Below are 19,722 nucleotides of genomic sequence, written 5' to 3' on the forward strand. Positions count from 1 at the left end.
GTGGAAGGCTTTGGAGGTGGTGGTTAGGTTCTGTTTCTTAATTTGGGCATCCCAGACATTAACTTTAAAAAAATGTTATTAACCTGTACCTTTGTGTTTTATGCCCCTTTCTAAGTGTTGTTTCATAATAAATAATAAATGTGGTTTTAAAACAGGGGAAAATGAATAATAATCTCTCCAGAGTAACCCTCAAAAAGAGGGAGTTTTAAAAAAGAAAGAAAATATTGGGGACTTCCCTGGCGGTCCAGTGGTTAAGACTTCGCCTTCCAATGTAGGGGGTGCGGGTTCTATCCCTGGTTGTGGAGTAAGATCCCACATGCCTCGCGGCCTAAAAAACCAAAATATAAAGCAGAAGCAGTATTGTAACAAGTTCAATAAAGACTTTAAAAATGGTCCACATCAAAAAAAAAAAAAAAAAGAAAGAAAGAAAATCTATCTTTCATTTGTGCCAAGGCAAATAGTTCTTTCAAGACCTGCAGTTATTATTATATGGAAGTTCTTTTTTGTCTCTGAGGGTCTCTGATTTTCAGTACTTCTTAAAAGAGTTGAGGTCTCCACCCCAAGTTTGAGAACTAGCGGTTAGAAACTTTTTTAAAAACAATATTCTTTTCCTTAATACTTTAATCACAGGCCACTAATGATTCACTAGATTGGTAATATAACCTTAAATAATTTCAATAATGATAATAACAGCAGGTAATTATTATCTAGAGCTTAATACTGGTACTGTTCAAAACTTTTTATATGTATTTAATCCTTAGTTTTTTAGAATGAGGAAAATATTCAAATAATTTTTCCAAGTTTGAACTCTTTAAACATAAATGCCTAATTCATTCATTCAGCAAATATTTATTAAGCGTCTACTATGTATATACCAGGCATTATTTTAACTTTGGGAGGTATAGAAATGAACAAGACAAAGATAGCTTTGCCTTCATGGAATTTACATTCTCTTGAGGAGATAAAAACTAATAAACTAATAATATGTCAGGTAGTGATAAATCCGCTGAAGAAAAAATGGAAGATTATAAGACAATAGGGAGTGACAAAAGTATTATGTAGGACTTGAACAGATTTGGGACTAAGCTGAGTGAGTTGTACATGTGTCTGCAGAAAGAGTGTGTGAGATGGAGAGAAACCATATGAAAACCCAAGGCAGGTCTGAAATTGGAGTTTTAGAATAAAAATGCCTTTAAAAAATAAATAAAACACCAGATAGTAAATATTTTAGGCTTTGCGTGTTAAAAGGTCTTTGTTATAGCTACCAAACTCTGCCATTGTTGTGGAAAGCAGCCATGGACAATATGTAAATGAATGGACCTGGCTATGTTCCTATAAAACTTTATTTACTGAGGCGGCAGAAGGCTGGATTTAGCTCTGTGGGGCCATAGTTGGCTTATAGACCTTGTAGATCATGGTAGGGACTTAAGATTTTGTTCTAAGGGTGAGAGAGTTTTGAGCAATAAATTACTCCTAATGTGTTTATAATTTTTTAAAGGTGGTACTTCAATCTTCAACATCCTAGAGAAAGCTTGGAATGGCTTTCAGAACCTGTGTTTATACTATTTCATTATTTGCTATATTCATATAACAAGCTTTTGTGGAACTTGTATTATGTGACATAATTGTGTTGAGAATTAAATTATTAATAAGATGCCTCCCTGCTTTCACTAGACCCTAAATTCCTAGATTTATCACATTTATCTTGGTAATCCACGAAGAGTACCTAGTACTGTATCTGGTGCATAGTAAGTACTTGAAGGAATGAGTATATTCCTCAAAGAGTTTGTAGTATGTTGGGAAAGGTGGACATAAATAAATAGTTGCAGTATAGCTTGATAGAGATACAAATGAAGAGCTATGGAAGAGGAGAGGAGAGATACCAAATCCATGTAGGAGAAAGGAAGAGAAGATAAATTCAGTTTTGAGGGGTGAGATTAAGTTCCTATGGGATTTCTGGGTGAAGATGTTTGAGAATCAGTTAGGCATTAGGGTTCTGGGATGTGAGAGAGAGAGAGCTAGACTAGGCATCAACATTTTGAAATTATTCAAGTGTAGCAGGTAGTTAATGCTATTAGAAAAGAATTTTTGAAATCTCAAAGACTAATGCTTTCTTATTTTCTTGCTTGGCAGAACTTTAAAAATTTGTATTCTGCTTTCCCCCAGTACAGACAAGTGCTGCATTGGAAATCTTTGTACAAGCCTCTCTCTTTCCAGTGTGATATACAGAAGCGGGGTTGCGGGGTCAAAGGGCATGTGCTTTCAACATTTGCATAGTTCCCGCCAAATTGCCCTCTAAAAAAAAAAAAAAGATACTAATTTACACTTCCACTGTGAAAGGGCACAAGATTACTCATTTACCCACTCCTCCCAGTACTGAATGTTTGCCAACCTGATGGGCAAATAATGCCGTGGCGTTGTGTTAGTGGGTAGACCAAGAATTTTTCATGTTGACTGGACATTTGCATTTCTTGGCCTGTGAATTCTGTGTTCCTGTTCTTTGGCCTTTTTTCTCTTGTGTTTGATTTTTTCTTACTCATTTTTGGAAGGTGTCATATCTTTGCCTTCTCCACAGGCTGTTTCCTCATTTCTTGTTTTATTTTTCTCTGTAACTGCCATCTGACATACTATTTGTTTATTTTTTTATTGCCTGTCCCTCCCCGCACCATTAGAATGTAAGAATCAGGAGGGCAGGGATTTTGTCATTTGTTCATTCTAGTGTTTCCAGCACCTAGGACAGTGTCTGGCATATAGTAGGCACTCCCTAATTAATTGTTCAATGAATGAATGAATGGAGTGAATAATAACCTTTTTTTTAAATAAATTTATTTATTTTTTATTTATTTATTTTTGGCTGCGTTGGGTCTTCGTTGCTGCATGTGGACTTTCCTTATTTGCGGCGAGCGGGGGCTACTCTTTCATTGTGGTGCATGGGCTTCTCATTGCGGTGGCTTCTCTTGTTGCAGAGCATGGGCTCTACGCGTGCAGGCTTCAGTAGTTGTGGCGCACGAGCTCTAGAGCGCAGACTCAATAGTTGTGGCGCACGGGCTTAGTTGCTCCATGGCATGTGGGATCTTCCCAGGCCAGGGCTCGAACCCGTGTTCTCTGCATTGGCAGGCAGATTCTTAACCACTGTACCACCAGGGAAGCCCGAATAATAACCTTTTATCTGTTATTTGTTTTTCAAATATTTTTTCCATGTTTGCACTTGCCCTTTTCCTTTGTTTATGGTGAGTTTGATCATATAGAAGGTTTTAATTTATATGATGTCAAATCTATCACTTTTTTCACACGAGGCTTTTGAAGTCTACATTTTGCCTACCTCCCCTCACCCTTTTTAAACCCTGTGTTCCCTTCATTCACTTCTCCCACCTCCCACTCCCCTCCTCTGGCCAACCATCAGTCTGCTGTCTGTATCTATGAGCTTGTTTTGTTTTTTTTTTTAAAGATTCCACATATAAGAGAGATCATATGGTCTTTGTCTTTCTATGTCTGACATAATTCACTTAGCACATTGCTCTTGAGGTCCATCCATATTGTCACAAATGGCAAGATTTTATTCTTTTTTATGGCTGAATAATATTCCATTATATATACCTACCATAATTTCTTTATCTATTCCTCCATTGATGAACACTTCAATTGTTTCTTTATCTTGGCTATTGTAAACAATGCTGCAGTGAACATGGGTGTGCATATATCTTTTCAAGTTAGTGTTTTTGTTTTCTTCAGATAAATACCTAAAAGTGGAATTGCCGGATCATATAGTTCTATTTTTAATTTTTTGAAGAACCCGCATACTGTTTTCCATAGTGGCTGCATCAATTTACATTCCCACCAACAATGTACCAGGGTTCCCTTTTCTCCACATTCTTGTTATTTCTTGTCTTTTTGATAATAACCATTCTAACAAGTGTGAGGTGATATCTCATTATGGTTTTGCTTTGCATTTCCCTGATGATTAGTGATGTTGCGCATCTTTTCATGTACCTATTGGCCATCTGTATTTCTTCTTTGGAAAAATATCTGTTCAGATCTTCTGCCCAATTTTTAATCAGATTTTTTTTTGTCTTTTTTTTTTTTCTTGCTGTTGAGTTGTACATACAGATTTAGACCATAGAATAAAGGAAAGTCAGTGAAAAGCTGAGAAGGAAGGAATGAGCAGGCACATAAAAGAAGTAGGAATGAGTAGTATCCTAGAAGTCAAAGGAAAAGAGTTTTAAAAGGGAGGCAGTAAACTTTTGATTAAATATGGTGAATGGATCCATTCATAGTAAAATATTATAAAAGACATAGGACACAAGGACAAAGAGAATGAGAGTAGAGACTAATTTTAGAAATATAAAATGATCAATTGAGTGGTAAGAGATTTTGGAGGACGGGAAGTAAATTCTTAATGAATGTGAGGTTTTCTTTTGAGATGATGAAAATGTTTTGGAACTAGATGAAGTTGGTGCTTCCATATTATCGTGAATATACTAAATGCCACTGAATTGTTCACTTTAAAATTAATACACTCTGTGAATTTAACCTCAGTTTTTAAAAACAAGACCATATACTGAGGTATATGAAATTTAAGAACACCAGGGATAAAGAAAAGATTCTGAAAATTGCCAGAGAGAAACAAAGGATCTCATACTGTATTATTAATCATAATAAACTAAATTATAATATAGCCACAAATAAATCCTGAAATCATAATGGCTTAATTCAACAAACATTGCTTTTCATTTATGCTACATGTCCATGGTGAGGGAGAACACGCTGCTCTATACTGTTACTCAGGAATCTAGGCTAATCTGAACACATGGTTTCTAGAGTGGGGGGAGAACAAGTATATGAAAATCCTACTGTACTCTCTTAAATGCTTCGGCCCTGGCTAGAACCAGTCACATGGACCTTCCTGAGTGCTAGGGACTTGGAATGTGCAGTCTTCTCAGGTGCCCAGAAAGGACAGGCAAACCAGGCATTGCTGAGCACATAGAAGCTTCTGCAGTGCATAATGAGGAACAAGAGTCAGACTGGCATTAGACTCACCTTCCAGTTTGAAGCTAGAAGATAGTGGAACAATGTTTTAAAAATTCTGAAGGAAAATTATGTCCTGTAGAATTATGTATCTGTCAAACCAGTCAAATGTGAGGGTAGAACACTAACATTTTCAGAGGAACAAATTACAAAACATTTACCTTCTATCCACCCCTTATCAGGAAATTATCAGAGGATATATTACACTAAAACAAGGGAATAAAACAGGAAGAGGAAGATTTGGAATCTGGGGGCAGGGGATCTTGTACAGGATACAGCTCAGACTGGAGCAGGAAGATTAAAGGGCCAGGAGAAGGGAGAGACAGGGATATATAATGTGATAGATGGCCTGATATGTTTGAGGATATTGAGAGTTTTATGGTTCTATAAGAACTTGGGCTGTGTTTGAGATATATTTTTAAAAATTAGCAAAACAAAAGAGGGCATCGTAAGTTCCCAAAATAGTAAATGTTGTACAAGAAAATAAATATAATTATCGCATATTATATGACTCAGATATAGATAATAGTCATAATATAAATACTGATTACAGATGGACAAAATGTAACTCTTATGAGGATGATAATAGGACATGAGAGCATAATCATCTGTAAGAGATTGTCAGTAAATAATGCCTAAAATGGAAAAATTAAGAAATAGCAATGTATTATTTAGAAATATAAATGTAAATACCAGAAGAAATGGCTAAAAGTTAAAAGTTGTTGTTTGTAGGAAGTGATTTTTCAAGAATGGAATGGAGTAGGACAGAGGATGGGTAAGACAGCTTATGTTACATATCTTGTAGGGTTAATGCCTTTTAAAATTATCTAAATTTGTTACTTCGACTCCTATTTTTCAAGGAGGCAGGAGCAAACAGTGCCACATGCTGCAAAGAGCCTATGTTAAATGAAAATTAAGAAAAGGAACCATGGGCTTTGGCAGATAGGTTATAGTGATCTTGGGGCCATTTCAGTGGTTGAGTAATGGGTGTAGACCAAGTTGCAGTGGGTTAAAGGATAGAATAGAGAAATTATTTCACATACTGCAAAAGTGTAAAATGAAGGAGACCAAGTGACATATAGGATCAGATAATGGTGTATACAGAATAGATATATTATCCTCCTGACTGAAAGGCAGAATATGAAAATCTGACTTTAAATAAATTATAAAGAAACTACATTATACATTTGCAGAGAATCCCCCATAAAACAAAAGCAAAAAAATTTTTTTAAATTTCTTTCAATAATTAGCTCTTCTAAAATTATTCATTTTACTGAAACATGTCATATAGGCATCTCTGCTAAATTGTGTCAATAGGGAAAAGTAAACTTGATATAATATGATTTGTATTACTTCTTTATTTAAATGGAATACCTTCTCAGAATTCCTTTATTTCAACTTAATATCCTTGATTTAAAGAGGGTTGCTTTGTTTGTTCTGAGTCCTTTTTTTAAAGTTCAAGGCTTTTAAAATAATGTGAAAGCTAATGAAAACTGAAGGCAGTTCATTTCCCTTACCCTCGGATTTCTGCATTAACCTGATTCCTCTAGTATCGTTCCAGTTCTCTTAGTTCCCCTTCCAGGTTCAAGTTTTTGTTCAAGCCTAGTCATGGGAGTAATGTCATCATCTTTAAATTTGGTCATGGAATGTGTTACACTGCCCAGCTTAGGGAAGTGCTTGCTACTCAGTTTGGGCTTGGATAGTAACGTTTATTTTCTTTGGCAGAGAAGCTGATCGTCGAGGGGCATCTAACCAAAGTGGTAGAAGAAACAAAGCTTTCAAAAGGTTCGTTTTCTGTGGGTTTCTGTGGCATTTTTCTGTGGGTTTTGACAACTCTTTTGGATAATGAAGGTTAGTATACATTTCCAAGGTCATAGTACTTTAACCATCAATTTATGTCTTACAGCTCACAAAATGGCAATCCAGTAACAATATCAGATAATAATATAAAATAGTTGGAGTTCTGTTTTAAGAAGGATATGTTCATCAGAAAGTTTCTTTTTAAGTGGGTATATATGTGTGGGTTTTTTTTTAATGCTTGGAATAGGTTTCGTTAGGTATTAAAGATTTGTGGCAATCTCTCTATCTCACTTCCAGCATTATTTTCAGCTTTGATCTCAAAATTTTAATCAAACGCAATGTAAATCTTTTTTGAAACAGGTGAAAAATGCTTGCAGTTTCATTTTGTTGGTTATCGTACCTTTAATAGTCCTTATGATATTTAATATTATCTTAATTGTTAGCATTTCAATTTGACTTAAACAAAAGTGATTATGTAGAACCTTATATTTTTTAATGAACAGTCCTGTAATTGCTTGAAGTAATTTATTCTGTTGATTCTTTTCTGTTACAATTGTCAGGCTTAGAGAAGAAAAGTGAGTTTTAAAGCATCGTATTGTCAAGTCACTTTTATGTATAGGGAAATTGTGCAAATAAATTTAGTGGGATATGCTCATTATTCATTCTAGGACTTTCATCAGAAGAACATACCAGTATAAAATTTAAAACTAAATTGACAGTCATTTTGGTTAGCTAAAACAATGAGTGATAAAAGTTTGCAATACTCCATTTCATTACATTTTGTTTTATGAAAGTAACTGGATCCGTTTGGCTTTTAAAAATATTTAAAAGGATAGTGTTATTTCATATATCTGGTGGCTTCCATTTGGAATTTTGTGCATGGCAGATGCCATATTTGGGGAAAGAATGCATAAAATATGCATCACTAATATTGTTCTGGCAAACAGGCATTGAATTTCAGAACAGTGAACTATTTTTAGTACGTATGGCAATTTATTTCACTTATTAAAGTGAGATGAGAACAGATTTTAAAATAGCTTTTACCTCACCATCTAAATACCTATTCAGATTAGTTGGTTAAATAGCCAACACTTTGATGTAGAAGTAGAGCCTTGGAAAAAAATCCATGCTTCTTATAATTAAAGAAAAGTATCTTGCTACCCAAGTGCTTCTATTTAATGCATTCTGAATTAGAATATATTTCCTTGAAATTATGTGATGTCATTATTGAAAAAAAATGTTATGATTTCCTTTTGAAATCTGGCTATAAAATATATATTGAAAGTTTTAAAGAACATGCTTTTTGACCTAGCAATTTCATTTCTAAGTTTTTATCTTAAGGAACAAATTGGACAAATGTGCAAGGGCATTTGTTTGTGTTGTTTTAAAGGCAAAAAAAGGAAAACATAAGTGTCTGATAATAAGGGCATTTATTAAATAAATTATGGCAAGTAAGTCCATGCAAGTGAATAGAATACATCCTTTAAGAATGATAATACAGGGACTTAACCTGGTGGCGCAGTGGTTGGGAATCTGCCTGCCAATGCAGGGGACACAGGTTCGATCCCTGGTCCGGGAAGATCCCACATGCTGTGGAGCAACTAAGCCTGTGCGCCACAACTACTGAGCCTGCGTGCTCTAGGCCCCACATGCCAAAACTACTGAGCCCGCGTGCTGCAACTACTAAAGCCCGCGCGCCTAGAGCCCGTGCTCCGCAACAAGAGAAGCCACCATAATGAGAAGCCCGCGCACCGCAAGGAAGAGTAGCCCCCACTCACCACAACTACAGAAAACCTGCACGCAGCAACGAAGACCCAACGCAGCCCCCAAAAAAAGAATGATAATACATGGAATTCCCTGGTGGTCCAGTGGTAAGGATTCGGAGCTTTCACTGACCGGGCCCAGGTTCGATCCCTGGGCAGGGAACTAAGATCCTGCAAGCTGTGCAGCGTGGCCAAAAAAAAGAATGATAATACAGATGTTTTATATACCCAGAGATATTTCTGTCAGCAGTCAACATTTTACTGGTACTTCCCACAGTTAGCATGCAGAGGTACACTAATCCTTGTGACAAACTAGTTGGCTGAAATAAATTACATTTTAAATGCTTTATATCTGGCTATAAAGTATTTTCTTTTGGGTTTGGCTGGATTGTTTTATTTTTTAAATGCTTTCATTGCTGATGTTTTTAATGGAATGATATTTAAAACTGATTTTAAATATCAGTTGTTGGAAGTTGCCAATTACCAGCTGTTACAAGTCTTGGTAGTATTCCCTTCAGGTATTTCACCTAATGAAAAATGTAATCATAAGTTGCATATGCCTTCTATTTAAGTCCTAACTCAACTTGCAGTTTACAGTAGATTTCAAGGTGGAAGTAGAAAGAATACAGAGTAGGTCAAAGAGTAGCTTTTAATTCCAGGTTCTACCAGTAACTAGCTATGTGCCCTCAGGCAACTTACTTTAGCTCTTTAAGCCTCAGTTTCCTCATTTGTAAGATGGGATTGACAGTATATATAACTTAGAGAATTTTGTGGGAATTTAATGAAATATTGCTTATAAAGCAGGAAGCACTGGTCCGTTGTCCAACAAATGTTAGTTCTTCTTTTTTTTCCCTTGATCCTTGACCTTGCTTTCTTTGCAAATAATGGTTCCAGTGGTGTAGGAAGTGGTCTGTGTTTGTCTTGCCCATCCGTCGTTATGTCTGCTTGAAGATATAGTGAAAATATTCACCTTATTGTAGACTTGCCAGTTTGGGAACAATTTTGGTATTGATGTTGGTAGCCATTCTTCCATTTACTTCTATATACTATTGGTATGCATTTTAATGATTAAATACTGCACAGAAAATCAGCTAGTAATGACTTTTAATACTGGAAAGTTGTGTGCTGCTTCGTAGCTGAAAAGTAGATGTTTTGAACAGTAGAGACTCTACCACTCATTTGTTGTGTCCTGCATTTCATCTTGAATAGATTTCGTTTGCCTCCATATAATAACTCTAGTATCAGGACACAACAATGGTGAACCGTGACTTGACTTGCTAAAAGCTTGCCTTACTCAAAGTAAAATTGTGTCTCTAATGGTCCTCTTTTTGGTGCAGGTACTATGTACTGTGCACTGTTCTATGCAATGGGATTATAGCAGTTAACAAAACAAAAATTCCTGCACTCATGGAGCTTATATTCTAGTAAGATCTTAATGGAAGATAGTCCCACCTCTAAGGCAATTTTACCTTCCTGGCTACTTCTCCAAATAGGAAATAAAAGTTCCTTCTAAGCCAGAAGAATACTTTTGAAACTACGTTCCTCTTGGTTTACCTCTATATCTTGATCATAAAATTGCCAAGAATATTAAAATTAGGAAAGAGTCATTTTTGTCTTTTCCTTTTTGTTCCCACAGTGGTTTCTTTTCTTTCTATATATAGACAAGATGTGTTAGCCTGCCTTATTTGACACTGTAACTTAGTGATCAAAACTAGTACATTCAGAAATGTCTGACTATAGTACACTGTGAATGCACCAGAGGTCACAGATTAGATTCCCATGGACCTCAGTAATCAGTGACTTCACTTCTATTCTAAACTCACTGTCTCTCCCCCGTTGGCCTTTGACTAGAAATGGCAGTGAGAAAGGGAGCAAAAGGCTTCTTGTAATCCATCACTCATTTCACAAGTGAAGCCATAAGTTCTAATGTATTCTTATATGGAATAGCCATAACAAGTTATATTTTAATATTGTATTAATTATTTTGACAGTATTTGTTTTAGATATGTTTCTGACTGCTTCTAAAATGAAAAATATCTCTTGATTTAGTTGATTATGAAAACAATATATGTTCGCTATAATTTTTCAAACAATATACAACAATGTGAAGTTAGAAAATAAATGTTCATCCCTACCTTCAGAAATGACCATGGTATCTCTGTTGTAGATCCTTCTAGACTTGAATAAACATATACAACAAAAAATTCATGGCTAAGTGTATAGCTATTTTCAGTCTAAAGGGGGTCATCTTATACATGGCTTAACAGACTTTACTTTTACTTAATAGTAGTGAATATATCTTGGACATTTTCCATTCTATAATGAACAATGCTGCAATGAACGTCCTTATATATATATACTATATGTTGCCTATTATTTCCTTAGGAAAAGTACTAGAAGTGAATGTACACATTTAAATTTTTGATACAGATTACCACAGACAGTATAGTTAAGTGCGTAACATTATAAAAAGTAATTATATGTTTAGTGAATTTATAATCTCACTAAGGAAACAAGATATATGTATACACAGAGAATGATATAAAATAGAACATGATTAATTATAAAACCCTATGTCCCAGAGAAGATAAATAAAAAGGAGCAACATGCTGGAGAAATGAAGACTTCCTTAGAGGTGATGGGGCTTAAGCTATATCTTAATATAGCTTGAATAGGCCAAGTAGTGAGAATGGTCCTTGAGTTTAAGGAAATAACTCAAGCAAAGAATTTCAGGCCTGTGGTTCAGGTACAGTAATACTTTCTTTAGATATAAAAGGCTGTTAATTTTCTTGTTTTAAATGTTACTTTTATAAAAGACAATGGTGATTTTTTTAAAAAGAGTTTTTATCATGAATATAAATATTACTAAGGCAACCTAACTAGTGTTTTTATATAATAGAATCCTTTTCTTTCATCATCTTCATACAGTATCCACATTGTCCTGGGAATTTTGCTATATTTGTTGCAGGTCTCTGAATACTTTAGCAAAGCTTGCTTCATTTTTGTTTCCAGTTGGCCAGTGGACAGCCTTGAACAAAAGCCCCAGCCCTCCTCTGCACAGCAATCATGATCCACATTATAATTTAATATGAGCTACGTGTAATAACCAGCATTCCATTTTGGACTAGAGTGGTGAAGAAGTAAGAGATCCAGTGACCTCAGTTAATTTTAAAAGTATTTTGCATACCAGTAGATTTAGAGCACGCATAGCCTGAAGCAGTTTTATTGATATAAGCTATTTAATTGTAAAGAGATTCTACTTTTATTTATTTATTTATTTTTTTCTTCTTAGAGAACCAGGCAAGAGCAAAGGAATCTGATTTATCAGATACTCTGAGTCCAAGCAAGGAGAAAAGTAGTGACGACACTACAGGTGAGTTTTAACCTAATATTTATAAATCTGTAGATGTTATTGTTACCTACCAAGCAGTTTAGGTATGCAGGTTAGTGTGGGTGGAGATCTCAAAGTTTGTGTTTGAGGGAAAAAGCAATACTTCTATTTATCAAGTCACTCCCTTGAATCTTGGATAAATTTAAAAACTACTTTCAATGATCCAAATACAATAGCTGTATAAATTTCAGTTTTTTATTTTGATAATGATAGCTTGCTAATAGAGTTTACTGTTTATAATTATCTTTTTTCCCCCCTCTGTAGACGCCCAAATGGATGAGCAAGACCTAAATGAACCCTTTGCTAAAGTGTCCCTATTAAAAGGTATTTTCACTTGTTTTTAAGACATTTTAAACCAGGGCATCAGATTCACCCTTTGCCACAAAATCATGTATTATATGATGTTTTAAGCTTTAGTTAAAACTAAGTTTTAACTTAAAAGATTAAGATAGGTTCTCTAAAGTAGCAGGAACTAAAATTTAAAATGTTGATGTTGGTGCCAGTGCTTTAAAGAAAAACATTTAAATTGTAAAATAGTTTGTATCAATCAAAGTTAAATGAAGGCAAGGCAGTAAGTGGTAGAATGTGAAATGCAGCTGTGTTTTTTTTGTGTTTACCTTGATGTCTCTGATAGAAACTCATTACCACTTTTAATGTAAACTAAAAAAAGATTAAAAATATTAACTTTCTTGAAAGAACTACCTGTTTGCTCTGTTATCATATGGTAGCAGTTGTAAATTTCCTCATTTTCTGGCCCTCCTCATTCTCCAGTAAATAACCCCAGGTTCTTAGGACTCTTCTAGAAATTTTGGGTGGGGCTAAGATGAGCAGTGCATATAATAAATTCTTTCACTTGTGTCACTTCTAAATAAGAAGTACATTTATTTGATATTTACTTGTTTAGAATGAAATGGGTAGGAATTAAATTAGCATTTATAAAAATGTTTTTAAAATAAAGTGCCTGGGGATGGCTTATTGATAAATCTGTGATTGTCAGCATTTAGTCTCCTTTTTTTTTTTTTTTGCAATCATGACAACAGCTGCCACACCAAAGATTCACTTTTAAGTGTTTTGATCCATTTCTCATTTAGAGAAAATTATTATTATTTTTTTTACATCTTTATTGGAGTATAATTGCTTTACAATGTTGTGTGTTAATTTCTGCTGTACAACGAAGTGAATCGGCTATATATGTATACATATACCCCCATATCCCCTCCCTCTCCCACCCAGCATTTAGTCTCTTTTATAATTGCCTTATTGTACACAAGAAAAGTTGACATATAAGTTCAGCTCACTAGGTTACGCATTTTAGTAGCAGTGGACCGATACCAGGCAACTCTCGGAAATTAGCAACAAAAGCAGCCTGTGGAGGTTTCTTTGTATAGAAATGCCTTTGCTTCTGGCTGGGCTGTTAAGGGATCTCCCAGTACAGACCCTAAGTTTTGGATTATATAAGGAAGCCTTAGTTTCACCCTGCATGATCCTGCTGCTCTCCTAGTTGTATAATGATTGGCATTGGGGTTGGTTAACCAAGAGATTACCCAGATTCTCGCGAATTCCTTAGTCTGGGCATCATGGCCTTCTCTTTTCTCCCCCATGGATACTGAAGCTGACATGGCTCTTTGAGCCACCTTTGATTGAATTCCCGTACCAAGGGAAGCCCTGAGGATTACTGGCCCGGGCAACCAACTGCCAACCTGTTTTTAAGTATGATAATAGTTTCCAGTATTCTTACCGATCCGCACTCTTCTCAGGTGACCTTTGGTGTTTACGAGACATACCTTTTTTCTAGTGTGGTAATAATAAATCTAAGTTAATGTGTGTACAGGCCAGAAATCTCATCTTGGAGCATTTCTGATTCTTCTCAGAAACGTAAGACCATTAATGCATAGAATGTTGTTGCTGATCCTGAAAAAGTTTGGGAACCTTGGGCCTTTGGGAGACACACGGAAACAAGAAGGGAGGTGAATGAGGAAGGGACACCTGTCGTAAGGAAGTAGCTGTTCTTATGATCTTTTTTTACTGTAGAAATCTCCCAGAAAGCTTTTCAGCAGCCAAATCCAGATTGATTTATAAGTAGTCATTTTTTTTTTTTAGAAAAAAATAACATCAACAGGAGTTTAATAACATGTATACCTCCAGTATACAAGGGAGATACCCAGGAAAACTGAGTAACTCCTGTAAATAGTGTTTATGACTGTGTTAATTATATTCAAATGTTATTAGTGCTTTTGTAATCTTATGTGTCCGTCTGCTTTAGATTTTATTTTTATCCTCTTCCCTACCACAATGCCAGATATTTGGAAGAACTCAGATGTTTGTTGAATAAATTAATAATAGACCTCTTACATCAAAGTTATAAAACCACAAGAGCATTAGGAAAGTGACAGGCTCTAGCCAAGAGGCTAAGAGCCAAAGATCTCTGAGTTCTGTCCCAGCTCTGCCATTTATTTGTGGGTTTTTTTTTTATTTACTTATTTATTTGTTTGGTTGTGCTGGGTCTCAGTTGTGGCATGCGAACTCTTACTTGCAGCATGCATGTGGGATCTAGTTCCTCGAGCAGGATTCGAACCCGGGCCCCCTGCATTGGGAGCGTGGAATCTTAACTATTGCACCACCAGGGAAGCCCCTGCCATTTATTTGCAATATATCCTTGGGCAAATTGCGTAACCCCTCTGTGCTTCAGTGTCTTTTCCTTTGTTGGTTTGGGGAAAACCAACTTCATAGGATTCTTGTGAGGATTAAGTGAAACAGTACAAGTAGATCACTTACTATGTTGTTGGGAACATAACATGTTAAGCCCCATAATGAAGATACTGATAATAATAATAATGATGGTGATTAACAAAGGCAAACCTATCTGGGGACTTCCCTTGTGGTGCAATGGTTAAGAATCCACCTGCCAATGCAGGGGACACAGGTTCAATCCCTGGTCCGGGAAGATCCCACATGCTGTGGAGCAACTAAGCCCGTGCGCCACAACTACTGAGCCTGCCCTCTAGAGCCCGCGAGCCACAACTGCTGAGCCTGTGTGCCACAGCTGCTGAAACCCGCATGCCTAGAGCCCGTGCTCCGCAAAAAGAGAAGCCACCGCAATGAGAAGCCTACCCATTGCAACAAAGAGTAGCCCCTGCTCACCACAACTAGAGAAAGCCCGTGTGCAGCAACAAAGACCCAATGCAGCCAAAAAAATAAATTAAATAAATAAATTTATTTTTTTTAAAAAAAGGCAAACCTATCAGTTAAAGGGTAACTTTTCATTAATTAAATAAGATCGTGGGATTTAAAAAAATATTTCCTACTTTATCTTTTAGGGAAAAGCAGTTGTTGGTTGTGGATCTTTTCCAGTTAATAATGTATTTATTTGTTTACTTTGCCAGATGTCAGGGCAAAATTTTTTTTAATCCTTGAGTACAACGGGAAGGCTAAATTATATCTGTAAAAGTGCCCATGATATAGGCTAGAGAATCAGACTCAAGGAAGAGGGTATAAAAGGGCGAGTTGTAGGAGACAGAGACTGGAAAACACAAGGTGCATGTGGAAGGAGGGTGGGTGTACGAATGCTACTGGTAATTGCTTGGAGTGCCATTGATGAAAATGGGTTAGTTTCCCTAACCTTGCTTTCAGTTAAGGTGACAAAAACAGAACCCAAAAACTTTCCTTACGTTCCTATATGATTGCCAACTTTTGTTTAATGAAGTGGTATTTTTATCAACACCTCTTGAAAGATTTTGCAGCTTGATGTTAAGAATAGAATTGTTAAGTCAGTAATTAGATGAAGAAAAATCACCCATTAGAAGCGGCAAATTTTAGAAGAGTCTCCAAGAAACAGTCATCATAGCCCTAAATGGTTGTTTCATCCATTGTTTTTCTTTGTAAGAGTTGTGTAAATTCTTTTTTTTTTTTAATAAATTTATTTATTTTTGGCTGCATTGGGTCTTCGTTGCTGCGCGCGGATTTTTCTCTAGTTGCCGCGAGTAGGGGCTACTCTTTGTTGCGGTGCACGGGCTTCTCATTGCGGTGGCTTCTCTTGTTTTGGAACACAGGCTCTAGGCGCGCGGGCTTCAGTAGTTGCGGCTTGCGTGCTCAGTAGTTGTGGCTTGCGGGCTCTAGTGCGCAGGCTCAGTAGTTGTGGCACTCGGGCTTAGTTGCTCCGTGGCATGTGGAATCTTCCTGGACCAAGGCTCGAACCCGTGTCCCCTGCATTAACAGGCAGAGATTGTTAACCACTGCGCCACCAGGGAAGTCCTAAATTCTTTAAAATAAGGTTTTTACTGACATTTATTAGAAACACTTGGGTTATGCTTGAGTATATGTGGTTATGTTTTGTTGTCTGTGTAATTAGGTTCAGTAGACTGACAGAATTTTTCTCTTAAATGAAGAGTATAAATTATTAGACCACAGTGTTAACCTTGAGAGTTGTAGAAAGTAGCCCCTTTATTTTATTCATTGAAACCCTATGCCTGGCTTCTTGAACCGTTATTTTCAAATTTTATTATTTCCTTTTTAAAAAACAGCCAATCTTTTTTTAGAATTATAATGTGCTACCTGTCATGTTAGTCATCTAGGGTTAGGAAAAGAATCTAAAGTAGATTAAACATTCACCATGAGATATAAATGAAATGATGATAGCAGCAGTAATTTTTCCTGAAATATTAATTATTTTCAACCAATTTATGCCACTTTTGAGAGAAATAAAGCTGTGGCTTGATCCACAGGTTTTTATATGCTTGAAATCATTTCCCAAAAAAAAGACAAAAGGAAAACTGGAATTCAGTCCAAGTAGTGTCTAATGCAACTTTGCTCTATTTAGGGAACTGTGCCAGAGACTCCAGTGGTTTCAAAGTCTAGTAAGACTCTCTTTGGGATTTGAGGAGTTTCTAGACAAATTGGCTATAGAAGAGGTATAGATGATAAGCTGTTTCTTGGTGGTTGTTGCCATTAGGAGTCAAAGATAGGAGAAAGAATGTCCAGATTTTGTATTTGTTTCTTTTTGTTTATCTTAGAAGATGGGGAGGAAAGGCGATTCATGCAAGAAGTATCATTTGAGATGACCCTGAAAGTGTGTCATACTACATGTGATGTATTCAGTGACAAAAAACTGAACCTGAATCTGATCAAGCTTCTAGATCCAACTGCCAACTTGCAGGACATATAAATAACTAGGAACATAGTCTAAATGATGTGGTGGAAAGACAATGTGATGTTTTTAGTTTGGCACATGTTGAACAGGAAGGTTTTCCATAGGTTCTGGTTTGCCTGAAACCATTTATACCTGTTGTCCCAGCATAATTATTAAAAGTTCTTCCTTTCACGTTCAGAAGTCTTGTATTGTCACCCTCGGAACCAGAAATGCAGTTGGAAGTGTGATACAGAAACTAGGACTGGAAAGCCATTTTCATTTAATTCTGTGACATTTATTGGCCCAGGAGATACAGAGATAAGACACATGAGGAGGCTACAGTCTTATGGAGCAAGGAGACAGGTTGATAGTGTAATAAGTGTTTTAATAGGTGTGGTGAAAACTTTGGAGAGCAGAGCTAATTTCCTGGCTAGGGGCAGGGGTGGAGTGGAGCAGTAGTCAGAATGGGCTTCCCAAATGTGTTGGTTAAAGATAAGTCAGGGTACACCAAGAGGGAAAAGGGCGCCATGCCTTTCCTTAAAATAGTACTGACATTTACAAATAGGACTAATGTTTAATGTAGGAATAACATTTACCAGTAGGAAAGTGTGGTGCAACACAGGCTGTGTGGGGCAGATGTGGAGAAAGATAAGACTGGGTCAGAAGGAAGTCAGTAATAGTGTTTGGGAATTCTCTGCATAGGGGTAGACTGTGATAGCAGGGGGAATTTATACAGAAAGAGAAGAACAATGGGAAGGACAAAGGAGCCAACAAAAGATCCAGTTGTCAAGAGGGAACCCGGCTGGTCAGAAGGAATGGCAAAGGGGTGAGAATCAACAGTAAGAGGCTGCTGCCAAAGCTAAATTCGTAGGCTACCACCTAGGACTATCTCACATGACTACACATATCCACAGCAAGAAAGTGGTCTTCCTCCACTGTGAAGGTTCTCATCATCCAAGCCTGCAACTAAACTACCAGACTTTCCAAAGGAATGGGTGATAGTAGTAGAAAGAGGATGGCACCCACCTGGCCAGCTGCTTCTGCTAGGTCACTTCTATCAGTTGCTGAGGTAACAGATGTTATGGCTACATTAGCCTTCAACAAATATGCACGTGCAAAATAGAACTCAGGCAGAAATGTTTCGATTTGGCCCTTTACCACGTGGTTCAGAGTGTCTCACCCACATTTAAAGCAAAGGTCAGATTTTAAGTTAAATCTCCAGTCACTCTTCTGAAGAAATAGTGACAACAAATTTAATTTAGAGTATCACGTATTCTCTGTGCGACGGCTGGTTCTTTAGTGGGTTACTGTGTGGTGTAGACCTTTTTATAGAATTTAGCCTTAGTCTGAGAAAAGCTGGTTCCTGGCCCAGACCATACACCAAGCACTTCTAAAGACACGATTTGTGTTAAAAGGAAAACAGATTCTATTAATCTTTTCACCTCATCATAGTTCCTAAAAAACATTTATTTCCATTTGACTTGCACATCTAAATAAAATGGGTTTTTATTTAGCTCAATAAGGCTTTCATTTATCTTCCTTTTTTAAAAAATAATTTTATTTATTTATTTATTTATTGGCTGCGTTGGGTCTTCGTTGCTGTGCACGGGCTTTTCTCTCTAGTTGTGGCGAGCGGGGGCTACTCTTCGTTGTGGTGTGTGGGCTTCTCATTGTGGTGGCTTCTCTTGTTGCGGAGCATGGGCTCTAGGTGCGCGGGATTCAGTAGTTGTGGCTCTCGGGCTCTAGAGCGCAGGCTCAGTAGTTGTGGTGCACGGGCTTAGTTGCTGCGCGGCATGTGGGATCTTCCCAGGCCAGGGCTCGAACCCGTGTCCCCTGCATTGGCGGGCGGATTCTTAACCACTTCGCCACCAGGGAAGCCCCGGCAGTGTAGGTTCTTGATCTCAGTAAGAAAATTGCTCTAGTGTCACAATGCAGTATAGAATGCAGAAGGGGAAGATAGGTTAAGGATAAGAATATAGGGAGAAATGATTGCTCCAAGATTGTAGTGTTAGGATTGGTAATTTCAAGAGACCTTTTTTAATTAGGAAAAATTTCAAACGCAAGAAAAATTGAAGAATGCCAAAAACTTCCATATGTGCCCATCACCTAGATTCAGCAGTTGTTAGTATTTTGCCATATTTTCTTTATTTGTTTATGTATATATGTAGAAATTATCCTTTTGACTTTTTATTTTGGTATAATTTCAGACTTACAGAAAAGTTGCAAGAATAGAACAAAGAACCTCATATACTCTTCATCCAGATTTTCCAACTGTTAACATTTCACCCTATTTGCTGTTAACATTTTACCAAATTTGATTTATCCATCTCCCTTTCCCTCTTCCTTCCTCCTCCCTCTCTCTCCCTGAACCACTGAGAGTAAATTGCAGGCGTGATAACCTTACTCCTAAATATTTTCATGTGTGTTTTCTGTTTCTCTTCCATAACTACCATATAATTCTCAAAATCAGGAAATTAACTACAAGCTTATATATTACTATTATCAAATACACAGACCTTATTCACGTGTTGTCAGTTGTCCCAATAATGTCCTCAGAAAATCCTGAGTCATGCGTTGCATTCATCTGTCATGTCTCTTTAGTCTCCTTTAATCTGGAA

At 36.7% G+C, this 19,722-nt stretch overlaps 1 protein-coding gene across 33 annotated transcripts in view; it reads left to right on the forward strand.

The window, feature by feature from the left end:
• SLMAP (sarcolemma associated protein) overlaps positions 1-19,722 on the forward strand; it is a 150,061-nt gene that overhangs the window by 108,293 nt on the left and 22,046 nt on the right. For all 33 annotated transcript variants that reach the window (XM_061197032.1, XM_061197052.1, XM_061197041.1 and 30 more), the window contains 3 exons: positions 6,751-6,810; positions 11,881-11,961; positions 12,244-12,303. In XM_061197032.1, coding sequence (XP_061053015.1) covers positions 6,751-6,810; positions 11,881-11,961; positions 12,244-12,303 — 201 coding nt within the window. The remainder of the gene's footprint in view (positions 1-6,750; positions 6,811-11,880; positions 11,962-12,243; positions 12,304-19,722) is intronic.

The sequence above is a fragment of the Eubalaena glacialis genome, chromosome 7 (assembly GCF_028564815.1).
Source record: "Eubalaena glacialis isolate mEubGla1 chromosome 7, mEubGla1.1.hap2.+ XY, whole genome shotgun sequence".
In the NCBI taxonomy this organism is placed as follows: Eukaryota; Metazoa; Chordata; class Mammalia; order Artiodactyla; family Balaenidae; genus Eubalaena; species Eubalaena glacialis.